General features: G+C 36.8%; 1 protein-coding gene and 1 long non-coding RNA gene across 2 annotated transcripts in view; one reads left to right on the plus strand and one right to left on the minus strand.

Moving 5' to 3' along the window:
- HMCN1 (hemicentin 1) overlaps nt 1-12,379 on the plus strand; it is a 514,591-nt gene that overhangs the window by 440,331 nt on the left and 61,881 nt on the right. The window contains exons 83-86 of the mRNA XM_069074427.1: nt 2,569-2,782; nt 8,219-8,353; nt 9,105-9,295; nt 11,350-11,431. Of these exons, the coding sequence (XP_068930528.1) occupies nt 2,569-2,782; nt 8,219-8,353; nt 9,105-9,295; nt 11,350-11,431 (622 nt within the window). The remainder of the gene's footprint in view (nt 1-2,568; nt 2,783-8,218; nt 8,354-9,104; nt 9,296-11,349; nt 11,432-12,379) is intronic.
- Nucleotides 1-12,379, minus strand: part of LOC138151006 (uncharacterized) — a 92,728-nt gene that overhangs the window by 50,961 nt on the left and 29,388 nt on the right. The window lies entirely within an intron of this gene.

Here is a 12,379-nt window from a genome sequence, read left to right on the forward strand (position 1 = left end):
ACACACACACACACACACACACACACACACACACACACACACACACAGACATATATATATACACATACACATATATATATAATTATAAAGTAATAACAAATATTTATAGAATGCTTAATATTTACTGGGTATAAAAAGGTATGACATAGTCGTTGTCATTAGGAAGCTCACAGTTTAATTGAGTAGAGAAGACATATACATAAAAAATAAATCATTATAGTAATACATCTTTTAAATGCCAAATAAAGATACAGACAATAATTCAATTCAACAAATAGCTATTCCGTGCCTTCTTTATGCCAAGTGCTATCCCTCGAATACAGAGACAAAAATGAAATAGTATTTGCCTTCAAGAAATTTACATTCTACTGAAAGAAAGCAATATATACGCACAGGAAAGGAAAGACAAAGTACATGTAAAATAAATACAAACTTTTGTCGGGGAGAGGATACTGACAACCAGTGGAGTCAGTAAAGACTAATTTTAGGAGGTGGCACTAATGGAACCTTGAAGGGAGTTGGGTATTCTAAAAGGCAGAAGGAAAGAGATCATTCAAGGGCTGGGAGAAAGTCTGTGAAAAGACTTGTAACCTTGAGCAAATAAGCCACTTAACATCCAGGTCTGTTTCCTCCTCTGTAAGATGAGGGAGTTGTAGTAGGTGGACTCTAAGCTGTCTTCCAACTCTAAATCCATGTTGAAGCTGGAGATGGAAGGACATTTGTGAACAACAAAGAGGCCAGTTTGGCTGAAATGCAGAATGCATGATAGGGAATAGCATGAAGTAAGCCTAGAAAGATAGGTGGGAGCCAGACTAAAAAGGCTTTAAATGCCAAGCAAGGAAGTTTGTCTTTTGTGCTGGAGGCAGCAGGAATCCACTGAAGTTTCTTAAGCAGGGTAATGATTTGGGCAGCTGTGTGAAGGATGGATTCAAGAGGGGAGAGGCTTGACTGAAGGAAAGCAAATAGAAAGCTATGGAAATAATCTAATATAAAGATGAAAAAGGTCTCAACTAGGGTGATATTGTGTAAGTGAACAAGACAGATGCGAGAGATGTTTTGGAGGTAGAATTTTTTTAATCTGACCACTGATTAGAGATGGGGGAGAATAAGAGAGAGTGAAAAGTCAAGGATCATCTTGCAGGTTGTGAACCTGGGTGTCCGGAAGGATGATGGTTCCTTCAACAGAAATAGGAGAATTAGAAGGAAAACTGGATTCAGGGGAAAAGATAATGAGTTCAGTTTTAGACATGTTGAGTTTGAGATACCCTTAGGATATAAAGGTAGAAATTTCTAGAAAGCATTTGGGGATGTAATGGTAAAGCTCAGGAGAAAGATGAGTTAATGATGCAGATGGGGTTTTCATCTCGCTAAAAATTTTAACTGAGGGGCAGCTAGGTGGCACAGTGAATAGAGCACCAACCCTGGAATCAGGAGGACCAGAGCTCAAATCCAACCTCAGACACTTAAGACTTACTAGCCATGTGACCTTGGGCAAGTAATTTAACCCCAATTGCCCCTATGAAAAACAAACAAACAAAAAAATTAACTGAACCCACATGAGCCAAGATCAGCCAAAAGGGAACAAAACTGTAGAGGACACCCATACATAAAAGGTGAGGTCTGGATGATCATCCAGCAAATGATACTGACAGAAATTTTCTGAAGAGAAGCCAGGAGGGAGGGATGAACTTGTTAAATTCCTCAGAAAATTAGAAAAAGATGAGCACTGGTAAAAGTCCAATAAAGGCAGTGGATGTGGTTGTGGTAAATAAAATTGGATTACTTTTTCTTTTAGTGTCTCACTTTCAGAAAATCTGTTGTTCTTCAAGGCCTAAGTTTTCAGTCAGAAAGCTACTTCATGGAATAAGTTAATAAATTTAGCCCATTATAATTATTCATGCCCTTTAAAAAATATCTATTGTTTGACAAAGGCCCAAATTTTGATTTTATTTCTTCTTCCACTAGTCAGTGGGATGCATCTGATAGCTTTGCATTCTTTTTCTCAGCCACTTTCAAATCCTTTGGCTTACAGTTCCCACCTTAGAATTCTAACATGAGAAGAAATGGGAAAGCTCATTCTAAAATCCTTCTCTAGTCAATATTAATCTTTGTATGTATATGTCTTCTCTACTCAATTAGTATTCAACATTTGCAGTTAGTCACATTTACTTTCCTAGAATCATTTCCCCCCTTTTTCTCACTGTTCTAGGATTCAACCTTCACCCCAAAATCTGATGCACTGACTGCCAGGAATCTCAGAATATTCAAATTCCCCAGTAATTTGTAGAGATACCATAACAGAACTTCCTTAGGTGTTTTCTGTATCTAGGAAAGTTTTATAAGACTGATTTTTTTAAAAGAATTATTTATGAGACAAAATCATTTTAAGAACTATTCATATAATTATACATGATGTGCTCTAGTTTGTATTTTTCTTAATCTTTTTTTCACTAGTAATTTTCAGGGGCAAAAAAGATGATCATCAGTAAACTTGTAGAAATCTAAGCTGCTTTATAACTGCATATACAATATCACAGAAGAGTTATGAGAGCTTTTTTTTTCTTTAAGCCTGAGGATTCTGGCAGCTATACATGTATTGCTAACAATGCAGCAGGTGAGGACACACACACCATCAGCCTGACTGTGTATGTTCTACCCACGTTTACGGAACTTCCTGGAGACATATCTTTAAATAAAGGTGACAAGCTCAGGCTGAGCTGCAGAGCCACTGGCCTTCCACTGCCCAAATTGACATGGACCTTTAACAACAATATTATCCCAGGTAAACGGCATCATTCTCAAAATATCACCTGAGGGTGCGTTACTCAGCCTTCTCCTCTATACCTCTTTTCACTCTAATTTAGGAATATAGTAAGCAAGAGTCAGAAGACATGATTGCACACATTTCAGTGCAAGGACTTTACTGAAACAGTAAGGTATGGTGCTTAGAGAGCTGTTGTTACAGTCCTAAAATTCACTTCTGACTCATTAACTATATGGCCCCAGGCAAGTGAGGCTAGTACCCCCAGAAAACTCTTTCAGATTTTAGTTTGCAGGGCAATCAGCACTGGGAAACAAATTCCTCACTGAGATTTCCCTGTGCTGATGAAATCAGAGCTTCAGAAAACAAAACAAAAATGAGCAATGCTTCATAATTAACGAAGGGCATGTTTGCATTTAAGAACTTTGTAAACATGTTCCACTCCAGTCTGCTACTTAATATCTTAGTTTTTGATGTCACATAAACAATATTATTTTATATTTGGAAGTTTTTAGTTTTTGATGATATATGAATAACTCAGTTTAATGTTTGGAGCTTTTTTTACCTCATTGTGACAATTATATTGAATTTTTATACCTTGAAGATAACTCTCCATCTGAAAAAAAATTTTTTAGAACACTGTTTTGTCATTGACATTTAAGGTTTGTTCTTTCTTGATATCAAAGAATGTGTTTGGAAAAAAAAATAACTTTGGGGAATCAATCCCCTCATTGAGGATGTCATAGATAGTATTCATACTTCAGTTAGAAATAAAACTAGATGATCTCCCTAAGACTTTTTTTTTTGCTTTTTGGAGGGCAATTGGGGTTAAGTGACTTGCCCAAAGTCACATGGCTAGTAACTGTGTCAAGTGTCTGAGGCTGGATTTGAACTCAGGTCCTCCTGACTCTAGGGCCGGTGCTCTAGTCACTGTACCACCTAGCTGCCCCTCCATAAGGTTTTTAAAGCCTTTTACAAACCTGTCTTTCCAACCTCAGTGTACATGATCTCTCCTCCTGCATGCTACAGTTCAGCCAAGTTGCCTTTTTTCTGTTTCCCATACACAGCATTTTCTTTCCCATCTCTTTACTTTTGCCCTAGCCAGCCCCCATGCCTTCCTCAGCTCTACCTCATAGAATCCTTCACTCCCTTCAAGGTACATCTTGAAGGTTGTCTTGTATTTAATTACTTTGCACTTATTTTATTTTTTTTCTGTAAACATTTTGGTATAACCTATTGCTTTCTCAAAAATATAATTTAAATTTCTTGAAAATGGAGATTGTTTCATTTTTTGTCTTTGTATCTCTTATGCCTAGCATAGTGCTTTGGTATATGATAGGTGCTAATTGATCAAATCAGTCAACAAGCATTTATTAAGCACTAGGGGTGTTTACTTCTAACCCAATTCAAAACAAACATTTGTGTCATCATCTGGGAGTGCAGAGTAAATATAGTCTCAGATATAAAATAAATGATCATGTTGTTATAAAATTGGTAGGTACGTAACCTTTCTTTATTCAAATCTGCCAAATTATTTTAATTAAAATGAGAGCTTCTGTCATGTTTCTGATTTAAAATGGGAAAAAGAATCATTTTGAAATAAAGATAAAATTGGAAATTTCATGAGTCGATCAATAAATACAAAAGTGCCTACTATATGACAGACAGTACTAAGTTCTGGGAATACAAAAAGAAGCAAAAGATGATTCCTCCCCTCAAGAAGCTTACAGTCTAATGAGGGAGAGAACTAACAAATATGTGCAAATAAGCTCTATACCAGATAAACAGGAAATAATTAAAATAAGGAAGACATTGAAATTAAGACAGGTTGGAAAATGCTTCTAATAGCAGATGAGATTTTAGTTGGGACTTGAAGGAAGCCAAAATGACCAGGAGGCAGAGGTGAGGAGAAAGAACATTTCAGGCAGGGGAAACAGAGAAAACACTGTGAGCCAAATTATAAAACAGCAAGGAAGTCAGTGTCACTGGATCAAAGAGTATAGTGGAAATAAGGTGCAAGAAAACTGGAAAGATAGGGGAGGACTGGTCACAAAGGTCTTTAAACACTAGTCAGAGGATTATATATTTGATCCTGGAGGTGACAGGGAGCCACTGGATTTTATGGGTAGGGAAGTAAGATGGTCAGACCTGTACTTCAGGAAAATCCCTTCAGTGGCTGAAGGGAGGATAGATTGCTGTGGGGGGAGACTTAAGGAAGTCCCCAAGTATAAGGACAGGTGTTGGATACCTAACCACTCAGTTGTTCAATCTACTCACTTTGTATGATTTAATCTTTCAGCCTACTTCAGTCATGCATAAGGATATATGGTTAATTGAGTCCTATTAAGTCCTCCCTGATTAAGTCACTATCCCACTCACCACAGTGACTCTTCCAAATCCTCTCTTCCATTCTTAAGTCTCCTCCAGTTTCCCCTCTCCCCATTCTCTCAGCTAAATTTAATTAAATTTAATTCACACTTCATAAAAGAAATTAAAGCTCTCTCTTCTCCCTTTATCCTCATCTCAAATGCCTTCTGACACTATCTCTTCCTTTATCCATCTCATATAATGAGATGGCCCTTCTTGTCAAAGCAAACCCCTCTACATACCCAAGTGATAGCATTCCATCCTTATCTTCAAAATCTCCATCTACTGGCTTCTTCCCTGCTGCCTACAAACATGCTTGTGTTTACACCATCCTCAAAAAAAGTCACTTGATCCATTCATTTCCACTAGCTATTGTTCCATATATCTCTCCCCTTTTATAGCTTAACTTCTTGAGAAAGCTGTTTAGAGTAGGTACTTCCACTTTCTTTCCTCTAACTCTTTTTCTTAATTCTCTACAGTCTGGCTTCCAACCTCATCATTTAGCCCAAATTGCTCTTTCCAAAGCTACTAACATTCTCCTAACTGCCAAATCTAATAGCCTTTTCTCAGTCCTCATCATTCTTGACCTCCCTATAGCCTTTGATATTGCTAATTATCATGTTTTTCTTGATACTCTCTCCTTTCTCTAAGTTTACCTTTCCTGATTCTCTTCCTACCTATCTGACCCCCCCTTTCTCAATCTTCTTTGCCAGATCCTCATCCAAGTCATGCCCACTAAGCATGGGTGTTCCAGAGGGCTCTCATCTTAGGCCCTCTTCTTTTCTCTCTCTATACTACTTCACTTGATAATATCATCAATTCCCATAGATTCAGTTATCTCCATGCTGACGATACTTATCTAGTCTTAACCTTTCCGCAAACCTCCAGTCTCCCATCTCTGAAGACCTATTAAGTACATCTTGTATTGGATATCTTGTAGACCTCTTTAAATGCAACATGTCCAAAAACTAAGTCATTATTTTTCCCTCAAATCCTCCCCCCTTTCCTGTCATTTCTGAGGGGACTGCCATTCTCCTGGTCAGCCAGGCTTGCAACCTAGGTGTCACCTTCAACTCCTCCGTCTCTCTCACTCCTCATGTTTGGTATCCCTACCATAAATCTCTCCTGAATCCAGTCCATCCTTTAATCAGCTGTCAGAATGATCTTTCTAAAGTACAGGTCCAACCATATCACCACCACCACTATCACCACCCACTCAATAAAGTTCAGTGGCTCCCTTAATGCCTCCAGGGTCAAATAAGAAAAGCCACTGTTAAGCATTCAGAATGCTTTATAACCCCCCCCCCCACACACACACACACACATACGCACACATGTACATACTCTTCAATCAAATGATACCGGCCCTCTTGCTGTTCTTTGAGCAAGACGTTCCATCTCTAAACTCTCAGCATTTCCTTGCCTAGAAGGTTCTGCTTTCTCTTCTCTGCATCTTGGCTTCCATCAGATCCCAGCTAAAATCCTACCTTCTACTGGAAGGCTTTCTTAATCCCCTTTAATGCTAACACTTTCCCTCTTTTGATTATTTCCAGTTTATACTGTATATAACTTGTTTGTACATAGGTGTTTGCACGTAATCTCCACCATTAGATTATGAACTCCTTGAGAGAGGGGACTGTTTTTTAACCTTTTTTATATCTACAACACTTAGCAAAGTTCCTGGCATATATAAGGTCCTTAATAAATATTTATTGACTAATTGATATAGAGCAAAATAAGCAGAACTAGGTGAACAATTTATACAACTAAAAAATTATAAGGAAAAACAACTTTGGAATATTTAAAAATTCTGATCAAAGCTTATGAACCACATCCCTAGAGAATCTCTTGACTCAAGAATGATATCCATCCCCAACATAGACACAATGGACTTAAGATGAAAGAGACATGTTTTTTAAAAAAAGCTGCTGTGTGGATTTGTTTTATTGATTATGCTTATTTGTAATGAGTGTTATTTTTCCTCCGTTTTTGAACTGAGGAACAGGATAAGTTTGGGGCCAAGGTAGGATTAGTAAGAATGATATACCCAAAAAAAGCTTTAAATTGAATAGGAGAAAGCATAAGTTTAGAAGGAAGCAGAGGGTATTGAAAATAACATATTGAATGTATTTTCTTTAAGTAAATGGTATAAAATAGAAACTCTTGTTTCCATATACATTCCTTTTTGGTATTTTTCTGTGTATATGGAAATATACTTTTCTGGTGTTTAAATTCATAATAAGAAAAGAAAATAATAAAAAAGAAACAAAGAAAAGGGATAGGGACTTGACCTGAGATTTCATTGACATAACTCCTGAATAAGGAAACTCCCTCCACCACTGCAGGTTGGCATGTTTTCTACATCTTAGAGTTGGAAAGTTGTCTAGAGGACTGCTTGCCCATGGTCATACAGTCAATATAAGTCAGAAGCAGGACTTGAACCCTGGTCTTCCTGGCTTCAACCAGGAAGGTCTCTAAACTCTAATGAAGTAATGTACCTTGTTCAGCTTTTAGAGAAATTCCAGGTACAAAAGGTGTATTGTGAATGCAAAATAATTTCCCAAATGGTGTTAGTTTTAATTCTTAAAAGCTTCTCTCTTCCTCTTGCTGTTTTTTTTTTCATTTCTCCAAGGGAAGAAAAAATAGGAATATTAAAAAGCAAAGAGAAGAAATCTGTGAAAGTCTTCAACCTACTGATAGGACCCCTTTCATTCTCTTATCACTGCTCTATAAATGAGTCAACTAGGTGGCCCAGTGGTTAGAATATTGGAACTGGAGCAAAAAGGACTCTAATTAAATTCTGGCCTCAGATACTTACTAGTTGTGTGACACTGGGCAAATCATGCCTCTGTCTGCCTTGCATTCCTCATCTACAAAATGGGGATAATAATGGCACCTACCTCCCAGAGTTGTGAGTATCAAATGAGATAATATGTCTAAAGTGCTTTCTAAGGAAGTATATGAATGCTAGATATTATTATATACCTAACCATATATCTGCAGTATATTTAACTTTCAGAAATACTTGCTTAAAGACTTATTGTCACATTTGCAAATAAATTTGTTCAATTTCCTAATTTCTCTCCTCAGCACAGTTTGACAGTATAAATGGACACAGTGAACTCATTATTGAAAGAGTTTCAAAGGATGACTCTGGCACTTATGTATGTACAGCAGAAAACAAAGTTGGTTTTGTCAAGGCTATTGGATTTGTTTATGTGAAAGGTAGGTGTAATATAAAATACATAATTTTTTTTTTTGCTTTTCGGAGGGAAACTGGGGACAAGTGACTTGCCCAGGGTCACATGGCTAGTTTTTGTGTTGTGTCTGAGGCCGAATTTGAACTCAGGCCCTCCTGACTCCAGGGCCAGTGCTCTATTCACTGTGCCACCTAGCTGCCCCTGGATACATTACTTTTAAAATGAGCATTTTATATTTTACTTTCACATTATTTAGCAAAGTTCTCTTCTTATGAGTCATCATAGTGTGGCCATGATGGTGGTGGGTTCTCAAACCCTATGCCAGCAGAGCTCAAGGTCTAGCAGATCCTACCAAGCTGAAAAGGCTTTGAGTACTACTCACATGAAAGTTTGTTTATATATCCACTTTTATTTCATAGCTTTGTATGCTTTAGAGACAAAATACCATTCAGAGTTTGGGCCTCAAATAGCAACACAATATCTAAACAGATTATTTACTACCTATGCTATATAGCCTTTTTTTTTGCAAAGCAGAAAATCAAAACAGATGTTTGTCAATTATGTAGTTAATTTAATTGTTAGCTATTCATGATCTGGAAGATTCAGGAGGCTCCCAAAGTGTACCTTTTAGCTGGACAGGCTATTTACATTGTTCATTGAACAAGATAACTATAAAATCACTGCTTACTTTGTATTGGGTAGACATTGCTTAGAATTATTTTTCTTTGCATTTAGCTTTCAAGTATCTGTCTTATGTTCATATATTTTCCTTTTAGAACCTCCAGTTTTCAAAGGGGACTATCACTCTAATTGGATTGAGCCCCTTGGAGGTAACGTGATCCTGAATTGTGAAGTTAAAGGTGACCCACCCCCAACAATACAATGGAGCAGAAGTGGAGTTGGAATACAGATAAGCAATAGAATCCGACAGCTCGGCAATGGTTCCTTGGCCATCTATGGCACTGTAGTAAGTCATACAGATGCTTGTGTATGGGTACTAAAACAGCTATGGGCAGATCTCAGCTCACCATAAAGTCGGTACTGAATTGGAAATTTTTTCCTAAGTGGTAATTTTAAATCATGACATACTAACCAACATGTGTTATATAAAAAAATTTAATAATACAGATTATGTTCAACTTCATTAAGCAAGTAAAAGATCATAGGATCTGTTTGCAGCTTTGAGACTCAGTCAGGACGCATTAATTAAAAGTCTATTATGTGCCAGATGCTGTGCTAAGCTCTGGCTATACAGAGAAAGACAAAAGACATTCATTCCCTCAAGGAGCTCCTCTAATGGGGAAAGACAACACATAAAAAGAAGTTTAAGGGTGTTGGGGAGGGTACAGGCATAGAAGCATGGTGAAATCCAGAGAAGTACATCTGGGTGGGAAATTAAGAGATGGTTGGCCTGGGTATCCTTCGTAAATGGATGATCTGAGTGGAGCTTAACTCTACCCTAGACCATCAGAGGGGAGGAAGAGTCCCAGGAACCAGAGATACTGACTAGGTGTGAGTCTGAAGGCTAATATGATCTTGCAGGATGGGCTTAGTGGCATAAGTTTTAATATAGGGGAGTTTTGATCATTAGGCTATCTAAAGACTAAACATAAATTCACTTATCCAAAAATGATTCTCAAAATTACCATTTTAAATTCCTTCATTCCTAGTAGTAGCTCTATGGCCCATTTCTCCTAGTATATTCTCTGTTAAGATATATGTCAGTAGTTCATTGGTTCATCCATGTTTCATAAAGCACTTCAGATGTTTTCAAGGACCAGTTATCTTAAATAAGTATTTGATAAAAAATGTGTTCCTGATCACCAAATTCAGTGCTCTTTCCTCAGTCTAGCTTTTCTGCTGTCTCTGATCACTCTATTCCTTCTTGAAATTATCCTTTTCTTTCTTTTCCTTTAGCTTATTTTCTTTAACATTTCCATGCAAAAATGAACATTTACCCTAAGTTCAACTTTGGTCCTTTACTGTTCTTTTTCTCTATATTCTCTATCAGAGGTCTTATCCATACCGATCACCTCTATTAAGTTTCTAAAAATATATTCAGCCCTAATGTCTCTCCTAAGTACCCACACCATATTTGCAATAGCTTGCTTGAGCTTTTTAAATAAACATCCCACCATCACCATCATCATCAACATGTCTAAATTTAATTCTTATTTTTCTCCCTCACCTGAACTTCCTTAATTCTCTTACAGGTACTACCTTTTTCCCAGGCTTGAAAACTCAGAATTATTTGGGACTCTTTCCTCTTTTGTTCTTTCCTTCTGTCAGTCACTAAATCCTGTCAAATTTTTTTCACATTCATCCCTTCCTTTCTTTTTCCACTGCCACTCAACTAAGGCCTTTATCCACCCTCTACTCAGGCCCTTATCACCCCACTCTAAGAAAATTTCAATAGCCTCCTATCCTCTTGTCTTCCCCACCTCTTTTCTCTTGACCCTTCCACCCATCTTGCACCTCACTAAAATATCAATCTTCCTAAACCTTCTGTCTATTCATGTCACTCATTTTCTCAGAAACCTTCAATATCCCACTAGTGACTCTAGGATCAAATCTTCCTTCCTTCTGCTTTCCTCTACTTTAGGCTTTCCCAAACATAAGTGAACTTAACTTTCTAGACTTCTTGCCTATCATTTCCTTTACCTGTTAATCAGCTACTTGTGGTAGGTGATTAGTAAAATAAAAGTTCTCTTTATTTCATGAAAATATTTTTAAGGTAGTATTGAGAGTAGCTACTTTAATTGGTAACATATTCTTCTCTAGCAAGTGAGCATCAGAAAAGTTGCTGTCTTTTCTGCCTAATAACAACACACTCCATGAGAAAGGACAAGTTATGTTTTTTTAGTGGGTCTGAGAAAGTTTTGTACTTTCCAAGACTAAATTGAAGGCACTTTGCCTCTCTTAAATGTTTGCTCCCATAAATGCTATCTCACATATACTAATATGTCATGAAAAAGTTATGACATAGAGTTCATATTTTTGCACAACCCTTTCTCTCTATAGAATGAAGATGCAGGTGACTATAAATGTATAGCTACAAATGATGCTGGTGTGGTGGAACGCAGTATGACTTTAACACTTCAGAGTAAGCCACAGAATTAAATGTCATTCATATCAAGAAACGTTATCTAGAATTTTCCTACTTCTTTAGCCATTTTTTATGTTGGCCACTAAAGTTTAAATGAACAAGGTCTTGAATCATTCCTAAATGATTCTTTTAAAACTTTACTATTATCTATGTTTGGTATCATTTGTGTTATAACAGGCAGAGAACTGGATTTGTAGTTAGAAAGCATGGGTTCAAATGTTGCCTCTGCTGCTTACTACCTTTATAGCCTTAGACAAGTCATTTCACCAGTCTAGGTCTCATTTTCCTCATTAGATGAAGGAGTTGAACGATATGATTTTTTCAGCCCTAAATCTTATAATATATGAGAAAGTAAGCAATAATTTGTCTACATCTTCCATAATTCTTGGACATTACTGAGTACATAGTAAGGACTCAATAAATACTTGTTCGATTTCATTGAATTACATTTTCTCAACTAAACTGCACTGACAAAAAATACTTTTCATTTAAACGCTAATGTTATAGGCTGTCAAAGAATATATTGTATTGCTTTTTATCCATTATAAATTATTGATAAATAATAATTATGTTTATGACATCTAAATTATTTAAGTCTATGGCCAAAAAAATTATCAAAGCAAGAGCAGGCAATATTCACCCAGTCAAATTCAGGTGTGTGGAACTTAAAGTGTATTCCACTTTTTTATGTAATCTGACTGAAGTTTTCATTTCTTTAAGGAATACTTAAAGAAGAAAGATCACAAGTTATTGTCAGACAGAAAAAAGCTATGAAAACCTACTAGTATCAGTGGGCATATGATAGCAAGGGAATTTCTTAGGGTCAGTTAGCACATATGTGTGTGTGTGTGTATAGACGTGTGTGTGACAATCTCTCCAAATATTATTGCATCATCTTTATTCTATGCTGAGGTGAAACTTTGACTGTTGTTAAAATAAGATGTG

The sequence above is a fragment of the Petaurus breviceps genome, unplaced genomic scaffold (genome assembly GCF_028583685.1).
Source record: "Petaurus breviceps papuanus isolate PSGF00001 unplaced genomic scaffold, PetGlider_PUasm1.0 90895, whole genome shotgun sequence".
Taxonomy (NCBI): domain Eukaryota; kingdom Metazoa; phylum Chordata; class Mammalia; order Diprotodontia; family Petauridae; genus Petaurus; species Petaurus breviceps.